Genomic DNA, 27558 nt, shown 5'->3' with positions numbered 1-27558 from the left:
CTGTTGCTGAGATTAGGAAATACGAAGTCTATAAAAGGCCAGAAGTACTTCGCGTGGAAGAGTAATATACTAATGTAGACTAGAATTAAGCAAATTCCAAAGACACTCCTCGAGATCATCGGAGTCGCGACCTTTCATCTCCGTTCGAGTACTATTACATAAAGTTTCGTCATGTGAAAAATCGCAGAATTGCCAGGGGCTCGCTAATTTAATTGCCAGCTCTGGAGCGTGCTTGCTGATGGGCGGCGTACACAGGCCAGAACCAATCCGTACAGGTGTATAGTACCGATAATGGTACGGTTATAATAACAGATGTGGTGCGCTCGCATGATCGCGGATAGCTCGCACACGTCGTCACGTCTGCGTGAGGAATAACATCTTGCAGTAACAAAAAATATTTAAAAAACAAACAAGACTCTTAAAAAAAAACAACTATTAATCGTGAAAAATACAAAAAGTGGCAAAAAATCCAGAAAGTGATAAAAAGTTAAGTTTTTTATCTTTATCGTGTGAATCCAACGGTACGCTCGTTTTCGTATAAATGAGAGAGACAAACACGCGGCGAAGTTTTCGCCCAGGCGAGTTTTAGGAGCGCGGAGAACGAGCAGCGAGAATGGCCAACTTCATGGACGCATTCATTCTACGGAATATCGCATTCGCAATGCTAAGTGGCGCTTTAATGAAATCGCCGCAGCACGCAACCACGGGTGGTAGCACGCTTTACTATTATTTAATTGCGCGCCGCTATTAGCGCACGATTTTTAGTCTGTGTACTTAATTCGCTTAACGACGCCTCCGAGTTGCTACCTGAAACAAAACGAGCCTCGCGTGGGACTCTATTTGATCGTGAGAGGACTTCGCCCGGGTTTCTGATTGCCTGTTTCATTATGGCTCCCTGTTTGATGCACGTTAATGTCTTATAAGTATGTGAACACTTCTAAATTATTTCAGATTCTGGTATCGATTTTTTGAATAATGAATATTTTGCAACTTCTACATACATTTGAAGATTGGTTTCACATTTTAGCAATAGAATTATGGTATACATGTCTCACCACTGTTAGTGAAATCTCCATATGTTTTCTATAACACACATAATGCATTCGAAAAAGTTACGTAAGTATTAAAATACTTTTCCGAATCATTATAAATTAGGTGATTACAAGTCTGTTCAATATTGCGATGTTAACGGGATTGAGTTATATGTCTCTAGCAACATTCAAAGACTTCATAGTCGGCTCTCCTTTACGGATAAACATGGATCTTAAGTGATATATTTCTTGTCTTAGTTTAAATTTAGCACAGTACCGACCGAAGATAAAGAATCAACATTAAAGAAGTATTTTTCAACCATAACATTGAACATACACCAGGAACATCAACATTTTGATCGGATTACACCAAATTTAATTATACAGACTCATGGACGGTAATATATGTTGTAACTCGTTAGCAGACTTGACGAATTACATATTTTGTCAGAACAGGTGACGCGATATTCGAAAAAAGTAAACGATCATTCGCAACAGAACGGTCGTAAATTTTAATCGGAGAAATTCAATTTTGACCGACGTTTAATTAATTCGAGGATCAATCGCTTCTTGCCGTATAAATTAATTCGTCGTCCAGCTCCACCACATTGTTTTAATTTAATTTCGTTTAATTACAGACCACGCGACGTTATTTGCATAAAAAGAGTGTTGAATAGCGGATGTCGTTTCAAAAGAAGAACGTAGGAAACTACACGAAAGAGGATTCGACCTTGTTTTCAAGTCGCTTTTGTGCTTCGATAATTACCTTGATAATCTGAACACGTCTGCCACAGTGACAATGACAATTTTCGTCTGACATACTTTTCACGATAATTGAAACCTAGTAATTTGTAGCTACTTAAGATCAAACCACCAGTCATCCACCAGAATCGTTAACTGTTCTCGAAATATATAACTTGGATCTGATCCAGGGAATCGTATGTATTCCAAATATTACTCTCGTACAAAGGAACTCGATCACCAGACCTAAACAACTTCCTATTTCACGCTACTCACTCAGTAAATAATAGAAAATTCGAATTTAGTTAATTTTTACTGGCTGTAGTCCAAAATTCTATCCTTTCGAACGAACAGACTCGTATAGGAGAACTAGGAGCTGTCATTCTGCCAATTCAATACAATTTTGCAAAAATTGAGATATCAACCGAATGAAAACGTGTCAATCGAGATTCGAGTGTCAAGTGAGATTTTCTCGTCGATCTGATCCCTTCGAGGCCAGTCCTCTTCATCGTGACGATCGCGCACAAGTGTGTGTCACTTAACTATTGCGTTAAGAGTCAGCTAGCAGGCACGATAACGAGCAGGTAACGCGGCGTGGTTATTATCAATTTAATTGGTGGGTCGTGCGGATGTATCATTGAATCGATACAGTCGGCTGCGGGGCGGTCTGGATCAGTCGACTCAAAGGAGCAGACCTTCGACAAAGAAATTAATAAATCAAGGCTGGTTGAAAGGGTCACTATGGTGCTCCTTTGTCATCTCAGGATTTCGTATCTATCCAGCTTTATGGCATTCCAACGCGAAAGAAACGCTCGCCTAATAATCGTTTTAACCCATTCCTCGTCCGACTCTCCTTTTTTCTTGTCTATCGCCTTTTTCTTCCTAGTTAAGCTACCTCTCGCTGAACGCGACACGCTTATTAAACGCTTCGTGTAAACGTTGTCTGCGTTATCTATGAGTTCTGTCCTTTGTTTCCATGATACAGAACTGTCGGAGGGATGGAAGGCAATTAGGACAAAGGACGGAGCTGGCTTGTCGCTAAATTATCGGCGAGGGAGATCTTAGAACACACGATTTTCCAATGAATGAAGAGATCACCAGACAAGATTACCATTTAGATATTTTCCTCTGTCGCCCTTTTTTTGTCAATGGTAACTCGGTCTTCGATACAAAATCACGATAACCTCCTGTTAAGCATTAACTTCAATAATCTCGAACCACTACTCATCGTTTCCCTATCGAAATCTCTAAATTAGTATTTACGTCATTGATCATGCTAAATATATCCAACACAAGTGGATAAGCGTGTATACGGCGATTTAGTAGCACGTAACCGTGCCAGTAAAGTTAAAGAGCGGCCATAAAGTCGCCTATCTGGAGCCAGAATCCCTTCCAGATTTGACTCGAGGACCTCTTTAACACAGAAGAAAAAAGAGAAAACCATCGATAGCCGAATTGATCGGGGCCATGTGCAATATAATTTAAACGCAATATTAACACCCATCTTGCAACAGGACCACCCCGTCAGAATCTCTTCATAGACATTCAGGAGAAAATTTGCTTGAAAAATTCGTCGAGGGAAATACTAAGGCAAATCATACCTTGACGAGCAGGTGGATCGGCTGGCTGACGCTGAGTGGTTTGCCTCTTCTGGCCTTTCCGCCTCCGCCGCCCAAACACTTTATCCACGGCATTCCTCGAGTGTTTTCTCGCCTCTCCGTTGCCTCTTGTTCGCGACTCCGATTCTTCTCTTTCCTACTTCTCTCTTTCTCGCTTCCCTGCCAGTCACTAGCTCGTTCTCGTCCTCCTTCCGCAAATCCCTCAAGGCTTCCTCGGCTTTAAGTTGTTATCTACGTCTCTCGTTCGCTGCATCTCGCGGATCTTTTGAAAAGTTGGGAAAGTCGCGCGCTTTCAAACCGGATTCAACCCAGAACCTAATCCGAACCTTTAAATTTGTTCGTCAGGATTCTTCGTTTTTCTTTTCAATGAAAATTTTCTTTTCGATTATTCTATGAATTCCGTGATTCTTTCCTTCTACTTTGAACTTTTCACCGATTCATCACTGATTCGTTAATAATTCTATGTATCTCCAAGCGCAGACCACGTACGTCGTGATTTTGCATCGAAACGAAGCGTCTTGACTGCAAGTTAATTAGCTGGTCGCACTATAGATCGTCCCTTAAGCATGATTTTCATTCGTAATGTATCGTGGATCGATTCGTTCAGGCACAATCGAGGCAGGTTGCGATAAGAACACAAACGAACACAATTCTTGCGAGATGATTGACAAAGCGAAAACACAGCGTGGTGGGAAGCATTAACGTTTCCACGCTGACTTTTCTATGCTGACTTTTCCACGCGTCGACGTAGCACTAACGACGACGTCCTCTCTCGCGCGCGGCTGCCGCGACACTGCCGACTGTCGACTTTGCTATCGTCGATTTTATACGCGCCTTGACAGCCTGGGTCACCGCGTTCCTTATCTTCGTTTCGTCGACTCTTCTGCGATCAACCTTTTCCACTAATGATGATAATATTTCCCACAAATCGCGAGAAATATTATTCAATGGGTATATACGACTGATGCGATTTACGAATTTTTATTTTTTTGAATTAAAGCGAGATCATTTTTATCACTTGGATTATTATAAGATTTTTCAGGAGTTTGATATTAGAGAATATATTCACTAAAAAGTTCGTAGACTCGTAAGAAACGAGCTTGAAGGTGGATTAGCTTCTGGTAGTTGTCATCGCACATTCATCAACCTGTTTGATCATTTCTGCGTAATCTCATCTCATCTTCAATTTCTGCGTAATAAGCTTCAGGGATTATCGGGTAACCCGCCGATAGATTGCAATTTCTTCTCAAAATTCAAGAAACTTTGCACCGTTAATTTCGTAATATTTTAAACTTCAATTACTCAAACAATAGATGCTTTTAAGCCAGCTGTCAGCATTTGAAAATCCTCTTTCAATTTTTTTTAAATTTCTCGACTCAAGAGAAATATTTCATCATTGATATGCAATATCTTCAATATTTCTGTATTTTCATCCATTATTTGTCCATTAATTGAAATTTTGAAATCGAGGAACGTCAAAATGCAGTGCCTCGTGTCGTAAAGTAAATGTATACGCGTGAGAATGGAGCGGTGCGCGTGTCGAGCGACTTGATTTTACGAACGTCAGCTTTTCTCGACCAGCTCGACCCGCGGCCTGCCGTCGACTGACAGAAAATACCAGCCGGGACCCCGAAGAGCGCTCAGAGGGCCGGTACAGAGGGGCGGAAGGAATCGACAATCCGTGTCGAAACGCAGCGCAGCTCTCCGCATCTGCGCCTCCACTACGATCGCTGGCCCTGCTTTTGTGACGATTCAGAAGATGATCGAACCGAAAACGATCGAACCTTATTATTCTTCTTCGACAAACAACGCTTTAAAACCATTCGATACAAGATTCGATAAATTCGTTTAGAGCACTTCTTGTTTGGTTAGTTTATTTGCCATATCTTTACGATATTCGTCAATAGGGCATGGGATTACTTGCCGATGAGTTGAAAGAAAATCAGACGTATACCCATGATTCAACCTTTTTCGAAACGAGGTCGAAGTTTTATGAGGGGCAGGATTTTAGACCTCGTCAATATTATTTCATGGTATTTTTTACAGATCGTTTCAAGGCTCGTACACAGATGGAAATAGATAGATGCATTAGGCAACGCGTACAGATGATTGAAACTTCTAGCAAAGATTGTACACTTGTATAAATATTTTCGTGTCACGAGTCAACCCTTCGGCTAATGTCCACACATACTGGTTACATTTCTTATTCTTTTCCCTCTAACCACATCGATCATTTGTTTCCTTCTAGATGTTACTACATACCTTTCCAACGTCGTTACGATCTAGATACATAATAAAGTACATCGTTACGATCTGTAACAGACACATAACAGGACGTATCACACAAAAAAACTTTGTTCGTACCACCGTGCTACCCTTTATAAACCGGTATCTATGGTTTATCGTCCGGTCAGTAAATTCAAGTTATGAGAAGATGGTAACGGTGTCGATGGAAAAACGCCAACGTGGGTCCTAGATGGAGGCAAATTACGTTACCACGTGAAACAAAATGCCCCGTATGCTGTACTGTGTCGTACAAGCACGATATCAACGGGAAGCATGTTTACATCTCGTCGTGGCGCAGCAGCCGAGCAAATCTTTACGACGGGAGCCTATAAAGCCAGTGCCGTACCACGTATTTACACACGAGCTACCATGGATCGAGCGATGATCGAACGGAAGTCAAGGTAACGAGAGCTACGAGGAATTTCCTTCTACATCTTTCTTTGATGCATCGAAACGCATCGTGAGTCTGGAATTTTCGAGTGATTTATGTAATCTTTGCTACCATGACGATGTAGTAGACTGAAAATACGAAGAACAAATAAACACGATAACAGGCCAGTGGCGCTTAGTTTATTGTACGTTTAACCGTGCGTAAACCAGGGGTGAAAACAAGAGCAATTAATTACCGAATAGATATATTTTAACAATCCATAGCGAACACTGTTTATTTCCTACTAAATGAGATTTTAGTCGTACGTGTTTACGAGTCCCTTGATCGTCCAGTTAAAATCGCACATGTTATTAATACTGTTCGATTTGGAATGGGGAGATTAAAATGTATCTCGTTGCAATTAATGATGTAATTGCACGAATATTTTGCGTTTAAGATAAAATATTTGAATTTAGTAGAGCATTTGTCTAATTTATAGCATCATTTCGTTGGTAATTCGAAGTAATATTATGTAGTCTATAATTCTGAAAATAAATCGCTGTAGCGATACCGAATTAGAATATCTGATACGAGTGGAATATTAATATTTACCCTTTCTAAATTTGCATATTATTTACTTCATTCTTTCCACCGCAATAATTATGTTAATAATATTAATATTTAATACATTGTATAATATATGCAGTGGCGAGCGTATAAAAGACTAGGTTACATGGATGGAAAGCTCCTCAATTATGAACTAAATTAAATTGAATTATATGCTCGCTGCTGTATAGCAAGACCACAATTTTCCCCAAAATACTTTACCAACCTTAAATAATTCAATAAAGAATTTCTCACTGTATATTATTTTCCCAAAAACATTGATCTATCAAATGGAAATAGTTCGACAAAAAATGTCATTTTCATTTTATATTCCTAAACAAAACTATTTCGAGCTCAAATAATTCAATATGCAAGTTCATTACTATACTGTACATAGATGCACCTAATTACGTTACACGTGGTCATTACCTAGACACGTTACCACATTGCATTGGCAATTACAATCGAAGCTGCCCTCTTTCACGGCCACGGAACAAGATTCCAGGGCCTGCAGGACCCCGCACAGATAAATCATCGGCTTCTTCGAAGTGTCTCTCCTTTCTCGATGTCCGCCGGCCGTAGTCGCTAATTAAGTTTGCACAACGCTGCTGGTGCCGCTTCTGGCCGCATAACGAGGTGTGTGTAACTTTCTGTTCAGCGGGAGGTAATGCGAGTGGAATACTTAATATCGCGGGCACCCGGCTTCGGATCTCTTTCTGGGCACGTGCTGCTCGCCTACGGCCAGAAAGGGTTGAATCCGGAAGCCAGCAGCGTTTTCTTCGTTTCCACGAAACACAACTGCTCGGGGAGAAAGGAAATTACCTACAGCGTTGCAGAGAATCTTCCATGGTGAACGAAGTTCCTTCACCATCACTGAGAGTAATAAGCTACGCGAGTGTACTTTGAAGTTTTCTAAACTCTGGGAGTTTTTAAAATTGCGATGGTAAACGTTCAGCATATTTTGCAACACTTTATTCTTTGAATAAATACGAGTTAGGTAAGATAGGACTATCGTTCTTGTGTTTGCCATTTTTATAAGCATATTCTCTCGTATTTCCACAGAACTATTCTCTCTGTACTTTACGGTGTTGTTCGATGTTTCTATTCGTAAGATTTTTCTTACAATATTTCCTCTTTTCTTTTATTATCTTAGATTGCTTTCTGATATCCATTCGACTGTATTTTTCTCTTCTTATTGTTGAAACTTTCTTCGCTACAACGAGATGCATACAGTCGCCACAAAAACTATTTACGTTGTAATTATTACGTATTTGTTGTAGCATTGACGTACTAATTAATTAGGTCCAGGTATATTGAATTTCACAAATAAGAATATGTGCAGGCGCGTTTTATAAGTACTGTAAGTATTGAAATCGTTATGAACCGAACTTTAACAGACATATTCGATGAAATAAATTGTAAAGAACTTTTATATCTCGATTGCGATAACTAGGAGTTGTTAATAATACAGAAAATAAACAATGAAACTATTACTTATTTAGTAAAATAGAATTATAAAAAGTTGTCTGCAAAATCCTAGATATTTTTAACTATAAATCCTACTTAAATAAATCCTATCAAGAGAAAAACCCTTCATTTTTTACTAACTTCTAATGCTCTATAACGTACTACATGCAATCTCCTGATCTTCTAACTTACAATTTTCAGGAAAAGTATTCGTTCCAGGAACAAAACCTGCCACAAATTATTCCCAGAGAAGAGATCGTAAAAGTTTCTGGCCGCCGCGAAAACTGCGATAAAATAAAATTTAAGACAGCGTGCTCCAACTTACAGACTCCAGAGCAAGTGGGGGAGATCGTATCGGCTGCAAACGTTCCCTGTTTTCCCTCTCGCGTTTTCGACGCATCCGCGTTGTTACTTTTCTCTCTAATAGTATCGCTTGGAAAGTCCATCTTTATAGGGAAGAATTAGGCGCGCGAGGTGCTGTAAAACGCAGAAAAGAAAGAACCAGACCAGAGGATCGTAAAGAATCGGGTCAACCAGAAGATGAGAAAACTTTTGCCCTTTTCTTTAACGCGTCTCATCGAGGGTTGAATAACAAAATCTGAATGTTAAAACGAGAAATCGAACTGGTTCATCTACGAGTAGTGCATGTAAATGAAACTAAACGAAGGCCTCGCGTGAAACACATGGTACGCCACATGGTACGTCATATTTCTCATTTTTCATAAACGAACAATTTCTAAATTGAAGATATTGTTTGTTCTTCATTGTGTTTTACGATTAAATACATGTGTGCCTTGTCATCCTCTTGGACGTATAAAAAATATTAATGACGTTAGAATCATACAGACGAATATGAATTAATATCAACCGACATGACAATTAACCCAATGTTGTTCGTTTTTTACGAAACATTGTGAACTTGTCACCTTTCAAAAAGTTCGTATCTTTAAATTTATCAGAGAATGCCTTGCTTGATTCATTTCGTACTAAAATACTCGTCTCTATCCACCAAACGATATAATAGTCAGACAGTTAACAAAAATGGATTTATCTTCGAATGATAAAACTGATCTTCGAATCATTGATCTTCGAATGTAATACAGCCCTTATTGATTCGTCTTTTGTGCTGGTTAGAAAGTGTCAATGACGTACACGGTCGGATGAGGTAGTTGGGCGGTGGTTCGAGCGAACGAAGTTGTTTCAGAAACCACGAGCCAAGAGGTCAGCCAATTCTGGCGATGCTCTTGCGTTAACTTTCGTGCTACGTCAGATAGCCAAATGGCCTGTGCGCTCCGCATTGACCTGCATTTTCCTGTTCTGCTTCCCTTTTACCCCTTGTCTGATAGAACGTTTTCGCCGCTCTTGTGTCGATGGTCCGATAAAGAGGCAACTAGAGGTTTTGATTAATGAACGTCTCTGGCGTTTTCCAGGAGTAAAACGCATCAAAAACGATCGTTTATCAAACACGCGGTTTTTTGACGATTTATTGACTCAGACGAAAAAAAGGTCCGGACGAAAATTTTCCAAGGAAGACTGAGGGGATAAGAGCAATCCTTTCAAAAAAGGTGTCGTTATTTTTTATGTTAGAGCAAGAGAAAATTGGTACCATTCCTTTGTTTTTGGGATATGGAGTCACACTCGTGATGTAGGTTATAGATCAAATACAACGAAGTTAGGTTGTACTTCTATCAAAGTTAAATTTTACGCTTCTACTTCATCTCCAAATTGCAAGGCTGTAAATTACTAAGAATAAATCATATAGGTACAATATTTCAATGTCTTGCTAGGGATAGCGCCTGAAGCGGTAAATAGGTAATAGCTAACGTACGTACCCGCAAAAAGAATCGTACGGCGAGCAGTTAATTGAAATAACTACAACGAGAAAAAGTTTTTATAATTTTGCACAAGTGGTACTTTTGCCGCGCGGATAAAATTTCGAAAGCATATTATCTGCGAATTCGCACGATAACGATGGTAATACACATAATCGTAACCGAGTGGTTTCAGAGGCTGCTATTACACCGGAGTGGAACTATGTACATGCACTTTAACGTGTATCTATGAAACACGATGCAATATCGAAGCGTATGTTCGCCGAGTCTCATATCGGAACACGTACGAACGTCGTACATCATGATCGGAAACCACGACGCAACTTCTGTAAAACCAATCCTTTATTTGCTCGGTCTGTCTACTTCACAAACAGAGAATCAAAACATCGAAAATATTTCCTGGACACGTGTCCGATCGTAGTTCTCGCTGTCCGCTAGAAATTCGTGGGGAAAAGATTTATGAAAGGCGATATGCATATCGGATGGAAAATCCAGTCAAAAGGACAATTTATGGGCCATAACTCATTCTCTCGATGCTCAATTATGCCGTGAAAATTAAAAATCCGACGGGACCGAATCGCCTGGATAAATTTCACCTTTGTTAATTCCGATTAATAACGAGCCTCCCTTTCAATTCTCGACGATAATTCGTACTTCCGACGAAGCTTCGTATTTTCGAAAACCAGCCTCCGTACCCAGATTCCACGGCCGGACATTGCAGCAAAATCGATTTCACGCCACCACGTGTTTCATCGTTGAAAATACACTCAGGTACCATGTGTCTTAGTGTGTATGCGAAATGGTTTAAAATCTAGAACGAATTTAAAAGAGCTTCGAGAAATATATCGTTACTGAAAATGTAAAACCGCATCCGTCTGATGGTTCGCAAATATTTTCCCTTCTCTAGGACCCTTCCCTTTGTTTCCTCTACCTGGCGCCAGAGATACTTTTGTGGACTCTATGAAGACAACGAAAGACGAATAGCCCTGTAACTGTTCTGTGAATAGCCCTGTAACTGTAAATGTGACTATTTCACGCGCCACTTTCGACTTTCTCGTGGCGTGGCTGAATTGTTAATGCAAATTGCGTGAATCGTGTGCGGAATCTCTATAGCCTCGTTTGCAATTATTTTAGAGAGATCTTTGCATTGTGTTGAATTCTCATTAAAATATACGTGATATTTGTAAATTTCTGTCATGAGAAAGTGGTAACGGCTAATCACTTTAGTCTTTCCAATGCAATTAATTGTTCAGTGCCACCAATTAATAATCGACTTTATCTTTTCTATCTTTTCTAACAAAGGATAATTATCTTTATCACCCGGCACTGTTTCTCTTTGATCCTGGCATGAACTATTTTATTAATTCGTAAGATAGGAATATTTAAACCAATTAACAAATTTGATTCACTCCAAACGATTTCTTTAGATAATTTTAAACCTCGTATAAGAGAAATAAATTCTCAACAAGATTCGCCAAATCATCGTTCGTGGGTGGCAAAACGTTCCCACTTCCTAACAGCTTAAAAATAATTCAGCCGCTCGCCGCTCTGTCTTTCCATTCGCAGAATTTTTCTGTGACTCGCAAAGGCAAACAGAGGCAAACGAAGCGATAAAACTGAGCTCATCGACCGTACTAAACGCTCGCCGATTTACGCGTTTCCGGTGTACACGCCACCGTGATTTCTTTTCCCACCAACCTCCCTTTCTCTTCGTGTTTCAGCATCTAACGTAAAGCGTGGGCAGGAATGCGCGTCCTGAGGAAAAAGGGACGGTCACTTAATGGTGGAACGACTCGCAAGGAAACAGCTTTCTCGCCTTCTCGATCCTCAGATTAGAATAATAGGGATACCATCCCCCGGCGATTCGAATTAATCGATCGGAATTTATGGCCAAGGGAAATTTCGCACGCAAGCCACGCGACATAAATTTCGCGCTCGATAAAGTTGCAGATTTTTCCATTCAACCATAACGATTTAGTGTTCCAACGATAAACCGTTCCCATTAACCACGTTCCTCCTTCTTCGTCGCTGTTGCCTTCTGGTGGATGGTATCGATGCGTTGGCGTGATTTATCTTTGCTTCTTTGTCCGGAGCTATTCTCGAGCCATATCTTGGAAAAATATCCATCGTTTAATCTTCGATATTTTCTGTCTCGTCATAGAAATATTCGTATACTGTTCGTTGTACTGTTTCGTTCTTACAATATCTAAAGTTCTAAAGTTTATCGATTTTGTCAAACGTTGAAAGCCCAACGGAAAATTTCGAGGGCTGGTTTTTACAGTACAAAAGATTTAGTTTTTATTCTCTCTACCGAATTTAGAACGCTCAACATCTCGCAAAAATAAAGTTTCTACGTTCCCACGAAAGCATAACAGAAACCTGCGCGCAGGCGGAGTTACTACACGAGATCTTTAAAAATTATCGTGGAGACTTTCGTTTCAGGAAGACTCGAGAGCGTTCGCCGCAACCGCAGTAATCAAAAACTACAATGAATGTTTCCCGGTTGCAATTAAGCGGCGACGTCCGCGTAATTAAACTGCTGTTTATCTACGGAACATTCCTCAACATTACGTCAAGATAGAAAGTCTCGCAAAAGTCAATGATTCGTGAATATAAAAAATAATTCGTCGATTCGATGCTTAAATCGACCATGGTGCCATTATGTCATAAAATTTAAGAGCTTTTAACGAGAACTACGCGTGTTGAACTTTTCAATTATTAAGATAATAATATATTTTTGTAGTCAGAACTTAAACTCATATAAGATGATCTGCATCTTAAAATTTTTTGTCGAATAAAAAATAACAAGGACTACCAAACATTTTTTTATATGATATTTGCATTGTAATATGATGAGCTTTTTCTTTTAATTCGGAATATATTTAACAGAAATTAAAGATTTGGAATGTTCTCCCGCTTTTCTGGAGGAAAACAAACATAGACAAAAATCGTTCTTGCTATGAACTCCTCAACTGGTTACGGTATAACAAATATTGTATACGATCAGTGAGAAGAAAAAAAAGAAGAAACGAAAAGAAATATAAAAATCATGTATGTGCACGCGATAATAAAATTTAGATAGCGCTAGATTTTAATCAACGACGTCAAAGGTTACGAGGTGGCGAGACGTGCGGATTAAACGCGCCAGGCCGACTAAATTACACGGCGGATTAATCGAACCAAGAGTAAATAACGTGAATTAACGACTTCGTGTAATGAACAGATAAATCAGTCGGCCGATTGCGTATTGAGATACTTCGAACAGGCCCGCAACTGCATTAGAACCACGAGAGAAAAGTGTGTAGAAGAAAGATCGCTGGAATGGCCCGCTGGCACACCGGTTACTTCTGCGCTATGTAATTACACTATCGATCAAAAGTTTGGGTACACCTACGTCGTCCACGTTTCACGAATGACTGTGAGCGGAGGTATAAATCGCGTGACCTCTTCTTCGTTTGGCGAGGAAGGAGAACGGAAAGATTCTAGAAAATGGTACTACCAAGTAATTCATAAGATGTAAACTTACAAAGCGGTTAGAACAAAAAAAAAATATTAAGCTGTAGGTTCCTGAATCATTGAAAAATTAAAGAGAATCCTGTTTCATGAAAGATTAAACACACAAGAATTATACAAAACACTTTAAACAGTTTTTAGAGTTCACACGTGTGAAGGAGGAAAAAAGAACAATTCTGAACACTACTTGGTATTATCACGAGACCCATAAATGGTAATTAGTAATAGAAGAAGATTAAAATAAACAAAAGGTAATAGGTTCCATTTTCCATAATTTCATGAACCCTTGAGAAGAAAGGATGTTACATCCCGTGCTTTCATGAACATCTGGGAAAAGTCATATAGATTTGAGCGTATGAATCAGTAAAATTCCTAAATGTCTCATTAAATTACATATCCAAGTTTTTAGCCGATGATATAGCGTATCATGTATGATGAACACCGAATAATTGGATAATTGGAGGTCAAGATGTAATGGCGATTCCTGATATTCTCTGTTCGGGGAATTAACGAAAAAAATTTCGAACTGACCGCAAAATCGAATATATCATTATTATATTATAAGTGGCTTTCGCACCTTGCCACGAACCGTAACGGGATCGTGGGATAAACAGCGTAGGGCAAGGGATACATAAGTGCGGACGTTATGGTGTCACGTGACACGGAAACCATAAGGCCGATCTCGTGTGTGCCCCATGGTACGATACGAGGTCGATTCCCGTTATTCCTGTCGGAATTCCACTCTAGTGTCAAAATTCACAGCGCCGCCCCGGGGACCTTTTCTTTCTCAGAAAGAGAAGCGCCTTTTAATGTGACGGAACATGTATGGTGGTCATACCAGTTACAAATTAACTACAACATCCGGAATACCTCTTCTCTCTCTTTTTTAAGCACTCTCTTTTTAAAAACAAGAAGCTTGTTTTAAAGTTCCAATTCTACAGCCAGTGCTCTGCCCTTTCCACGTTATATTAAATAAATTTTCAGTATTGAATAGGGAGGATTCCGCGAAAGCACGAGAGGACGCGGAAATCAGCGTTGAAATATCTGATAAATAAATTCCAACCATCGTCTGTGGGAAGAAGTTCAAAGTGCACGAGGTACAGAAGTACACAGCTCCCCGCGTCGATTTATCGTCCTTATAAAAGAGATTCAGAGAAAAAATAATTCCAGCGGGAACTATATCCTGCCTGGTGGAGAGATCGAGATGAAAAAAGCAATAAAGGGAAGAGGGCAGGTAGGTACATTTTGGACCAATGCAAACTGGATTCAGAATCCTCTCCGCTCTTTTTTTCCTACCTCGTTCATTTGTATCCTCCAACCATCGTGGCAAACCAATGCTATTTTTTCTCCCTTTCGTATATTGTACCAATCGTTTGCCAACACCTCGCGAACTTTGTCCCACGGCGAACACGTGAAATCGAAATTATCGGTGGTACACGTGTCGAAATCCAACAAACCAACAAAGCTAGCTGGAAAACGAACTATTCACGAGCGTTGAACCCAGGAATCGCGTGCTTTTAATAGTGAATCAAATTTGAAACGGTTGGAATCGTTTCCCCTGACGGCCTAAATAGATTTTTCCATCGTTGAAAGCTAGGCTGGTCTGGAATTTAATTAAAGCTTAATCGAATTTATCGCCGACTCCATGCCCGGTTTTTGATCAGACCAATTTCGCATATATAGAGACTCGTGCATTGACGAGATGCAAGATCGACCCGATGCGAGAGAGTCGGGATTCGTTTAACGGTTGAAAATTAATGTTTGCTGTGCATCGCGTAAAATCTCGCGTGTCCCGTCGACCCCGTTTGATACCTGCACGCGGCAAATGCAATTTGTTGTTTGATAAAGACGTAAAGAATGCGTGTAACGAGCGACCAACTTGGCACGAAAACGTGCATTAATGTGAACATCGTATTAATGACGTGTCGGTGAGGACAGAGAGCTATTATTTTATAAGATATTCTCTCGAGAATGTATGACATACGGTACATCAAGTGTAGTCAGGCGTACAAACATATTTGATTAAAAAGTAATTTTCAATGTCATTTTTCTCTTCTTTCTTTTTCTTAAGGGGGTTACAAAGAACCGGCAAAGACATTGAGATGAAAGAAGGCGTAGATACTTTGTATAGACGCACTTAAATGTATGATGAGACTATAGAAGCCATAGAGAGTTTATATAGTTTTACTTCGTAATGGTTTTTCTTCCTCAAACACTTTCGAGAAGATGCGACTCGACCTAGTTCCCTGATACAGCCTGTATACGGAATAAGATCAAAAGTGTGTCACAAAATTTGCCCTGTGTCCCAACTAAATTGTCTAGCTACATTTTGAAAATATGAGAACTTCATATTTTGATATTTCTTTCATTTCGTAAAAACACAATTTCTCAAACTTTTTCGTAGAATTTTACACAATGGAAGATCACAGAAAGAAAAGATAAGCCATATTTCCTGTCTTTTATAAAGGAACAACTTTAAATTGAATAAACGTTGCTAACCAATTCTGCATCAAAATTATTTCACTATTAAATTCTGGAATTAAATACGTATTTTTGTCGCTATCTAGAACATTTCAAAATATTATGAATATTAATTACAAGGACTAATATAACTTTAATTAAATTGACAAAATTAATGAATACTTAATAAAATATTGTGGACTATCAGTTCTTTTCAAAAGCCTTTTATTTTCGAATCTATCAAATTATTTCTTTCTTCACCTACTTCATATTAAAATACTTCTTTTCAACCATTATTAAATGGCATAAAAAACAGGAAATCAACAAACAATGGACTTATCATAATTTTCCCGTATTTTTCTTCAGTTTTACTTGCGTTTACGTGTTCTTCAATTAATAACTAGCAGGTGATAATTAAATTATATTATAGCTTTGGTTATATTCATACATTATAGTTGACTAATTCATTAATTATATAGTAACAGTATGAATTATTATAATATGGCCGATAGTTCCTCAATAGCGTTCGTAGAAGCATTTGTAATGAACGTTTATTAGTGGGGAATCAGTCGAACACGTAGCTAATACGAATTCGGCTTATATCCCAGGCTATTACAATAATAGATCACATGAAACACGGAAACACGTACCTGAACGTAAATTATCATTCTAAGTACACTCTTTGCCGGTGTTCTTTAGTTACGTTTAATACCGGTACTTGCTGCCGCTACTTATCCCTGGCAATTACTTTCTACTTCCACTTAAAGCCATTTAATCTGAAATTTAATCGCTATGATCGATAAGTGGCTAACTGAGAGATATTTTTCGCTTGGGCGAAATAGAATAGGAGATAAAGGGTGAACTTTACTTTGAAGAAATTTTTTGCATCAATTTCCTTATTCAATCTTGATACAACGAAATTATGTTACTATGTAATAACTTACTGATGCATTAACATAGTATTGACACGGCGCTTTTACTGGGAATAATCATTTTATTCAATCGTACTAATTATTCATTACATTGATATGGAAATTAATTATAGAAGGTTTAACTATTATTAGATAGGTATAGACATTTATTCGGTAGCCTTTACATTGAATCAGTCGTAAATCCATTTTAAACTTACATATTTTCTTATTATATATATTTTAGGATTTTACTGTACTTAAAGTTTCTAAAATACAGCATATACGTAATTTCGGAAAACATTAATAAATAAATTTCGCTTTTCAATTAAAAGTAAGGAAACTGGGTTTGATCCAAAAGCAAAACTGATAAGTAACTGACAAGTTTGTTTAGAAAAGGCAGTGAATTAATTTCTATACCTAATATTTCTATCTTTCTTCGTATTACTCTCTGTCACTGTATAATTTCTATGTTACCCAAAAATCTCACATTAATGCAATATGACTATCCCGAATGGTCGCCAATCGGCAAACTTTATAGATAAAGCATTAACAGAAGGAATCTCGAAATCCTGTAAAGCTTAAGCGATACGATCTCTCGAAAGTGTCGTTAGAAAAGGAAGAAAACAGGAGAATAGAGATGGTTTTGCAGGCCTATCACGTATCCTTCGAGTAACAGCTTTACCACCACCAGCAAGCAACCAGTTTTCCATTCATTCAGTTTGCTCATTCATCCCGAAGTATCGGGGCAACCTTTAATGCATTTCTGACAGAACAAGGAGTCGCGTGCCGTACTTAGCACCTGGACTTCCTACCCTCAAAACATCTGTGCGCGGCCTGTTCGTCATCTCTTCAATGCTCCTTTTCACGGGAATCGATTTCCATCGACGACAAACCCACATCATCTTGTTCGTTGCTATTCAGCTCTATTCAGAGACGGCAATTGTCGATGTTGGCCGTTTGGTATTCCACATTTCGAAATGGCCAACTTCCTTTACAATCGCGTCACGTATTTTCGCCGTTTAAGATTTTAGGGCAGTAAAGTTACAGGTCATCTTTTAAAATAGACAGCCATCCTCTACAAGTTTTTAAGAAATTAATTGCTATGTATGTATAATTGTCACTTTAGATTCTGTGACGTTTCAATGAAACTGAACATTATTTCCCCAGCTTCTTCATAATATTCAAATCTTATCGCTTTCTTATCGCCCCTTATAACGTTAAAGTGTCGAAACACATCGAAATATGATTTGTGTTAATAGTCACAGACCAAGGCAAGTTTATCTTGGCTGCTAATCAATTTTACAACCTAGTTATATCGTGACTCGCACCACAGATAAAATCGTAAAGCGCAGCCATTAAAGTTTAAGAGCAAGTATTACGACTATATTAAATTAGTAGCTCCTATTGTCTTTATAAATTACTGGAAGTTCTGTTTACGACGTCTCGGCACTAAAGACAGCGAAACAAATTTCAGCCAGACAAGAAGGCATCAGGATCAAGCGTGGCAAAGGTTTAATCAGACGATGGAATTTTTAATGAAAGAAAGGCACGTGGACGGAAAATAAACAGCTGCAGAGAAGCCGAGCCAAGAGATTGTTATTCTTGAAAGCAATTACCTCGGTAGAGCACCGGCTCGGCACGAGAGTCCCAGGTTTCGCGAGGAAGATTTACGCCGCGAGATTTTTCCTCCAGGCACAAAGAGAACGTAGCCGAAAAATTACCGTGGAACACACAACACGCGGACTTTCTCGAGGACTTTAATTGGGCATTTGGGTTGCTTGACTGGATGATAGAAACGAGTCGGCCGCCGGAGAAATCGTTCAGCAGCATACGATCGACGAACCGCTTTTTATTCATCACGCGGAATCGTTTCGTTCATCCCCGCCGTACCTCGAGCATCAGACTAGTTTATACGTCGTATAACTGTAACTTTACAGTAACCGAAGGAACGATTGAAATTCAATAGAGAAGCCGATAAAATTGCGACCGGTCCGTAAAGATGCCATACTCTCTCATCGATGGTAAATCTTCCGGTGGAGACTGATGGCAATACTTGTGCAATATATAATGCGTATACTATTAGAAGCAGAGTTTTCAGATAAATCAGTTTGAAAGCTTTGAAGTTTAAAGGTTTGAGGATCGAACAATCCAAAAACTAATAAATCTCAAATACACAATGATTCAATACTCCAAATATTAAAGGATTCTATTATGCGAAGATTTGAAAATTGAACTGTAAAAATTCAAGCACTTATAAATTCCAAAGCTGAAGACTTGGTAACTTAAAAAATTGTAATGTTAGGTATCCTAAATCTTTTAAAACTAACAAACTTCTTTAATAAAATATAACCGAAACGAGGTTATAAATAACGGAAATCGACGATAATTCTCACCCACGTACCTACAAACGTCGAAAACCCGATAGCTCAGAGCTTAGAGTCTTAGCCTTGAAGAATCCACTAGAAAACTGACTATGTTTCTAAGAAACGAAGCGGACCTCGCTGAGATGCTGTAGCGAAGGCGAGATATTTCGTAGAGCGGAAATAATTCGCAATGCTAAAACATCAGAAATAGCTTGACGCGTGGAAACGATGTCTCGATAGGGTCAACGAACGGTCATCATCGTGTTAGATCATCGCGCTAGATCGCCACGTTTGGGGCCTAGGCACAGACAATCAAACAATCAATGTCAGGGACCAACCCTTTCACGACGAAACAGTTGGTTTCCGTTTGCGCGCGAATCTTCCGTTTGCATGCCAATCAGTACTATTTGCGTGCCCGATACGGCTAACCGAGAAAAGAAAACAGTTACGCATCGCATAGTTTCATCTATCGTTTCAGCGCACGTAGGGAGCGCTTCAGAGACCGACTTTGGCCCGAACCATTTTCACTCTTCTCTAACTAAATGTACCTCCTCTACATACGCTACCATTCATTAAAGATTATTAAAAATTAAAAATTAAGTAACTGATAAACAATTAGGGAATTTTCAAGACCCTTAAGAACGATGGCGTACTTCCCTTATTAATAATATAATTAACGTACAAATTAATTAAACCTTATGTCTTATGTAGAATCTATAAACACTTATTTCACGTCAGAGTCAGTTCCAAATCAAGTCAAGCTCTGAATTAAAAATCTGTGAAGAATTTTTTGACTAAAAATTTTGTCAACTTCTCATCGTCCATGATCTTTATTACCCAAGCCAATAAGCTAAATTCCAACCCTATTTATCGAACCTAATAAGACACACCCTATAATCTCCATTAAACTACGAAACCTATAACAAACATCAAGAATACTCTGTCACCGCTCCAGGCAAAATTCGACTAACACATCATCGTATCATATCCATTAATAGACCAACAAATGGCAGCAAGTTGCCACGCAATACGTCGATCCACGCGAGCACAGTAAACAGCATTGAATCACCCGAAATAGTCTCAATGAATCGAGTCTCGTAACGGGAGAGAACTACGAACAATTACGAACAATTAACTCGCGACACACGCACGTGGTTCAGGCTACAGCGCCGACGCGCGTATGATATCTCACGAAAATATTTTAGAGCACTATTATGTATATGTAGTATAGAGTATTAGAATAGAATTCTTTATTTCCGCTTGCCTTCCGGCTTTGCGATGACTTCCATTTACATTACAAGATTATAGTATGAACTATATCAAACATTTTGAAATTTCATTAGCACCGCAATGATATTTATATATGTCATAATTACATAGTCACAATTTTGAGACCAATTTGAAACTAATCTAAAAATATATAAAACTTGCAAGATTTTTATTGGAAATATATATTTAATAAAAAATGATACTTACACTAAATATTGAGACCTATTAACTGATATAATTATATAATTAATATATAATTGACTGATTGGGTATTTCAACTTTGGATAACCAATATAATCAAACTAGTCATGAGACTCGTTATAATACTAATAATTTAATAAATCTTACATAAAAGACACGTAATACATTGGTAAAAAGTTTCTATAAATTGGGATACTTCCGCGAGCAACTATAATTGTACTAAACTAGGTAGATTTCCATTAACGTGAAGGGCCGGTCTGACAGTGACTTCTATCTAGAACCTGCACACCCTTCCATCGCGAGGCAGATGGGCCTGTTAAGTCATTATCGTTATTGTTTGCGCGCCGCACGCAGCGAGGGCACCCACTGAGAGACCTGGCCGTTTTAATATATAACGGGTGGCAAGAATATATGGTCGGCTAACATGGAAAGGAACCAGCGTGAGTCACGAGGGGGGGACCGATCGCCGCGATTTCTTAGACGGGTTCACAGGTAATTGGCCTGATCATACGAAGACGCGTTCCACGGTTTGGTTGTGTGCAAATCGCAGCCGAATGCGCTCCGATCGTGCTTCGTTGAGTCATCCTAGTGACACGCACGAACTGAGCCTTTGACAACGGCCCTTCTATCTTTTTTTCTTTTCTCTCTTTATCGCCTCTGTCCGCAGTTGTCACAGGCGAACGAAGCGGAAATTACGCGCGGAAGTGGCCGCGAATCGTATTTTACGGGAGGTTTGCGAAAAAAATTAGCCAGATAATATGTATAGTTGAGATGGTTAGGTTACAATGGTTAGGTTACAAACGGTAATTGGTCGTGAAAGATTCGATGGATCTTCTGGGAAAGGAACAGGGAAACTGGTTCTGTGGTTAGGTGTGGTTTCTTTGGAATAGGGTGATTTTTAATGAGATTTAGTTTGGATACCGAGGATATACTGAGGATACCTTAATTTAAATATCAATTAATCTTCTACTAAATGATGTTTTGGGAAAGATTATGATAGGTAAAAAATACTTATTCTGACTAGAAAGAGAATTATCGAAGAATTTGCTTCAACCCTAAGAGCCAAACGTTTCTAATTATTTCAACTGAAAAAATGATATATCTTATGAATATTTGTATTAGAAGAATATCGAATAAGTCTGTATTTTTATGTTCATAGATAATATTTACTAAAAGTTAGCAGTTAATAAATAATATTTAGTAAGAAAAAATATTCATAGAATGGAAAAATTGTCATAGATCACTGTGGGGAAAATATCACAGGTATTTGCGCGAACTAATTTGTTTTACATTTCCAAGATCGTAAGCATTGACAGAAGGGAAAAAAGCAATTACAGTTATATAATTTTGTGGAACGGGCAGCTGTTGGTCAATTAGGGAGAACTTTCGAAAGAAAAGGCCGGTCCTCGTTCAATTCCCAACACATCCGTCAGATGCTATCCCCATACAATTACGAATCGCAATTTCCTTGATTCTTTTTCCAAGAAAATTCGTCATTGCCTAGTCCCCTGTCGAGGATACCCCATCATCGTGCGGACGCTGAAACCGTCGAAAGCATGTTTGTTCGCCGCGGAAACGCGTCGTCACTGGTAATTACGTGAATGCCAGTCAGCCATGACATCGACAACCGACCCATTTTTAACCGAGCAGTCCGCGATTCGTAACCGCGGGGAAGAAATTCTTCGTGCTTTCGTAACATTGTTCCTTCATTAAAGATTTATGTTATTGCTTCTGCGGTATGCGGTGGTCACACACGAGCTTGAACAATAGATGAGAAATATTCGTGGAATTGATAGAAAAAAAATTCAGCGTTCCTTTCACTCATTCCCTTTTCGCTTTTCCCATGGTACAAATATGATTTGCAAGAGACAAACGACTAAAAATAACATTTCCTTTTCACCGTAATTATCCTTAACACGATTTTCCTTTGTGATTTTAAAAATAATAAACCTAACATTTTTATCGAATTAACTGAGAGCCTGGGCCTTTCACACGAGGCACATAGCTTGAAAAAGTGTAGCCACAAATCGTGGCCCAGGTAACTACACGTGTATACACACGTGTTCGCTAATGGCTACGTATTGATGGCGAGCAGGGAGTAAACCCTCGATGTTGGCTACGAATAACGAAGTATTGTATCGCCTCCGAAATAAACTTCCCTACCTTTTGATTCGCATTTTTCTATCGCGTGCTCCCTTCTGGGGCATCAAGAGAGGGTTTATCGCACGAAATGAAAGGGGAGATCGTTAGCACCGAGTCGAAAGGAAGTCGACAGAGAATGAATTCCCCGAGCTGCTGCGAGTCATTAGTAATTCGACGAGATGCTGCAGTTAATTTTAAGAAAAAGAAACTGCTCGACGTAACCTTGCACGAGAAGGAAAAGTAATCAACGGCTCGTGCCAGCTCTCGTAGAACGCATTACTCTTTCACGAAGCAAGGCTTTCAAGAATGCAGAGCCGAGATTTCTGGTGCAACGGCGAAGAAGAAACATACCGGTGGCGCAACAAAAGTCGAGATTTTCACGAGGCCAACCATTTGTTTAGGTATTAGCGTAAAGTGCACCGAACTTCCCAGGCTACAGTTACGTTCATTAGCAGCTACTCGAAAGCCAGCCATTGGAATGCAGTGTACACCGCTCTGGCTTTTTCTTCTTTTTCGTTTCTGTTGTTCGTGGCTAACCTTTGGCGTTCCCCTTCCCTCCTTATCCTCAGATCGTTACAAAAGCACCGAGTTCGAGTACCGGTCATTTTATCGACACAATCGTAATCTCTTCGAACGAACGATTTTCGATTGTTCTTGATTGAATCGATGGTGAAACGAAGCGTGAAAAATCACGACGAATCCGTCGGATGTAAATGTTGCACAACACGTCGCCACTTGAACAAAGACGTCCAACAAGAGACGATAAACATCGAACGACTCATTGTACGAGCTCGTAATAATAATTCGATTCGTCAGCAGCGATTTCGCCCGATCTACTGATCATACAAACTCGATAAACTGGCCACCCGAAGATCCCCCCTAAGAGCAATGCTTTCACGCATCTCGACAAAGAGTTATCGACTTTTAAGTGGGCTGAGATTTGCATCTACGTGATCATTATTCTTAGCGAGGGAAACCTGCCGGTGTTTCCCGCTCACCGCTTTGAAAGTCAAAGTGCATACTGTTTCGGAGCGCTTGTCATGCGCATGATAGTTCGCATCGCCCTTGTTGAATACATGTTCCATTGTCGTGAGAATCTTGCGACACGGTGTAATCGTGTAAGAAACAGTAAATGTTCGAATAACTATGTATACAGAGATTTATTGGAATGGATATGCTTTGATAATATACCGAAGATCGGTAAACGGTCATAGGTAGATAAGTTATTTTAAAACTTGCAAATGAGATTGGTATATTAGTTTCGAGACTAACATTATCGACTCAGCGCAGAATAAGATACCGACATTATCGATGGTTGGTATCGGACGGAATGCAAGAATAGTCAGGCTGAAACTACACTGAGCTGAAATAGGATGAAACAGGATTATATACAATGAAATATTTAAAAAATATTAAAGAAACGTTGAAGTAAATTTTACCGAAAATTGGATTCAATACACAAAGAATTAGAGAGAGAAATAATCCTTTCATTGCAGCAGCAATCTGTACAAAAGTACTTATTATTAGTTACATTTCTAAATTATATCTAAATCATATTTTATTAATGTGATATACCACGGATGCACTGATATGAACACCTAGTCAGGTTCGCAACCAATTAGCTCATATTACTTGCCGTATAATTAATAACTATACCGTTATATAGTAAACTGATATACTGTATAGTGATACAATTAGTAATTATATATCAAATAATACCGATTGCCCGGGTCTCACCGACGAGGAAGTACTGTGAATGAAGACCCACCCTATCCGCGACCCATCCATCCTCTTTTTACGCAAAAAAAATCTAAAATTTATTTATTACCAAATAGATATTCCTTTTGGTGTACGCTAGTGCAATATTCACAACAAACAGCAAAAGCAGCTTTAAAAAGAAAAATCAACGCGGAAACTAATAATCTGACTAGAATTCATGAAAATCTGAGATCTAAAAATTAAATTAAATCTTAATCTAATTGTAATTCTATATGGAGCATCGCTTTATATGTATACATATATACATATACATCATACACACACTCACATATGTGTATATATATACACAAAAACTTTCGACCTTTACTGTCGTGAAAATGAAAACCAGTTGATTATGATTAAGAATTATAATAATTAGGCATGATTAAAAGTTAAATAAAAGGGACAAGAGATAAGATGAAATATATGATATATAGAATTAACCACTACGTAATATATACATTCTACAATGTCATACTTTTATAATTATAACAAAACGCGTTCATTCATTATCGCAACGCTAAAAGGAAAGATAATTAGAACTCGCGATGGAATAATATCGCAACGCTAATTCTGCCAGTGAATTAATGAAAATTACTATTTACTGTATGAAAAAGCTACTTCAAATATTCTGGTATTGCTACTTGCAATGCTGTAAAATTAATTAAAAACTGACATATTTATAATCTAATTTTAAACAATAGAAAACAAAATCAAGTTCGGAAAATTCGTAATAAAAATGGCAAAAGACAATAGCGATATCATAATTCGCAACTCTAAAGCAAGCGCGATTATCATTTTGTCGCAACTCAAATTCAAACCGCGATCATTTTCTCACAACACTAATAAGAAAAACCGCGATTTGCCCAATGTGATGATGGACCGATATATATATCGGCAAAAAAAAAATACTGCTACCACTACTACTACAAATACTAAAATCGAGCATGGCGACAAAGTAGTAACAAGAATGACTTCCCATGCTCTGGATGACCCAGAGGATGGGGAGTCATCAGTAGTTGCCCTCTTCTATGGCAGTTTGCCGGACCTCTTCGGCTTATAGCCTCTTCTTTCTTCGGGCGCAATACCCGCTGAAACTTAAATTTAAATTCGAGTCTTCTAAGTCGCAAACAAAAAAAAAAAACTTATAAAGGTAAAATAAAAATATAAACCGCGGAAGCTGATTGAAGTGCACATGGACTGACCAACGATCACAGCAGTGATCGTTGCCCACTCGCACGTGCGTGCTCGAGCAATATACGTTCGTATCGAGCCCATTCGCGACCGCGACCGTGAAATTCGAAAAATCGAAAGGCAAAACCAGAGACGAGAGCATGCTCTACTCGTGCCGATTTCACCGTCGATTTTTCAAATAAATTTCCAAAAACAGGTTGGTCACACGAAAACACGCCTACCCGACGAGAGACTGTGCCAACTTGCCCGGCCCTACCTACTTATAGTTGTAGAATCTTAATGGGTTTTTAGAGGAAAGGACAAATAATGATGTTTTGATTTAATAAATAATATTCGAAGCAACGAAATGATTATAATGCTGTCGTACGTCTTATTCTCATACGCGGCTTTCGACTTCCCGATTCCCACTCTCCGGCTTCTACACTCGCTCGCTCTCGCTTCTCAACTCACACTGCACGCCTTTTGCATTCGTTCTCTCCGGCTTCTCAACTAACACTGCTTTAGCGTCTCTTTGTCTTTTCCCGTCCTATCGGATACGTGTCCCGAAACGCCCGTGGCCAAGGTCACGCAGGCCCTTTCCACGAAACTATCCACTTGAAAGGACCGACGACACATTGATGTACCCGACGATGCCGCGGCTCTCGCGACTTTGTTTACGGTTCGGCCGATATCTTAGGCCTTTTGTCCACGATACTACATAGTTAACACTCATACCAGAAAATATGCTACCTATCCTACCGGGAAACCTATATTTAAAATTAAAAATATAGCAAAACAAGCACACCAATGCATTCACTCCACGGTTCTCATACATAACCCGGGCGCAAAGACCTACGCTAGAGAGACGTCCCGGGACACCTCCGACACCCGAGTTTGACATACAACATGCACACTCTAATGTTACGTACCATTTTCCTGAAATCGACTGACGAAGGCTGGCGACCATTGCGTACATCGTGATAAAAGTTAGAAATATTCCTAATTCAGTGAATGTGTCTATTTCTCAAAGAAATTGTAGATGGTACGAAATGTGGTACCATTTATTATAATTTAACAAGAAAATTAATGATACTAATATCTCTGATTCCCTGTATTCGATAACGAATCTTGTTTTACAGGTTGTAATTGAAATGATATTTGTATGAATTTATTTTTTGTCATTTAGATTTATAGCAAATAGAATAAATACTGAACGACGTAATTCCACAGCCTAACCATACTATGTAAATATACATAACATACAGCCATAACACACACAATGTAGAAAGTACGTCGTGCACGATACGCTAACTCATCGTCAGTTGCTTACAAATCACTATAAAATCAATGGTCATCGTACTCATTGCCTTTCTCTCACCCAAGTAGCACCTGGGCACGTGAGTGAGATCCTGGTAATGAATAGGGAAGGGGTTAAACCTGAAAATACTAACTAAAAGACATATTAGTGCATCCAATTTGTATTTAACGGGCTAATCTTCCTTTATTTTTCATTTTCGAATTTTATCTCTATTACTATCACTGAATGGTCTAGGTTATTAATTTAATAATTTACCGAAATACTAATAGTGAATTTATTTATAGAAAACAGCTCAAATAAGATCAATGCACTATAATGATTCATTCAAATAATTGACTCTATAAACTATCGAGATTTCATTACAAAAGAGACAAATTGACAATGAATAAGAAATTTATTTAATAATTGACTCAAGGTAGATATTATTGCAAACAACCTCAGACAATCTCTTCGTCAAAGCACATTTTCGAAAGCGCGAAAGCAGTGTTCAGAACTTAT

At 38.8% G+C, this 27558-nt stretch overlaps 2 protein-coding genes across 2 annotated transcripts in view; one reads left to right on the top strand and one right to left on the bottom strand.

Annotated features, from left to right (window-relative positions):
- LOC126922513 (tensin-1) overlaps positions 1 to 4967 on the bottom strand; it is a 180835-nt gene extending 175868 nt beyond the window's left edge. Inside the window, exon 1 of the mRNA XM_050735127.1 lies at positions 3374 to 4967. Coding sequence (XP_050591084.1) covers positions 3374 to 3466 — 93 coding nt within the window. The 5' untranslated portion in view covers positions 3467 to 4967. The remainder of the gene's footprint in view (positions 1 to 3373) is intronic.
- A 6028-nt stretch (positions 4968 to 10995) lies between these two features.
- LOC126922618 (uncharacterized) overlaps positions 10996 to 27558 on the top strand; it is a 40840-nt gene continuing 24277 nt past the window's right edge. Inside the window, exon 1 of the mRNA XM_050735410.1 lies at positions 10996 to 11008. The gene's annotated coding sequence lies outside the window, so the exon portion shown is untranslated. The remainder of the gene's footprint in view (positions 11009 to 27558) is intronic.

Source organism: Bombus affinis, chromosome 12 (assembly GCF_024516045.1).
Source record: "Bombus affinis isolate iyBomAffi1 chromosome 12, iyBomAffi1.2, whole genome shotgun sequence".
Lineage (NCBI taxonomy): Eukaryota > Metazoa > Arthropoda > Insecta > Hymenoptera > Apidae > Bombus > Bombus affinis.
The sequence above is the reverse complement of the archived record's forward strand: the minus strand, read 5'-3'. Positions and strand labels throughout refer to the sequence as shown.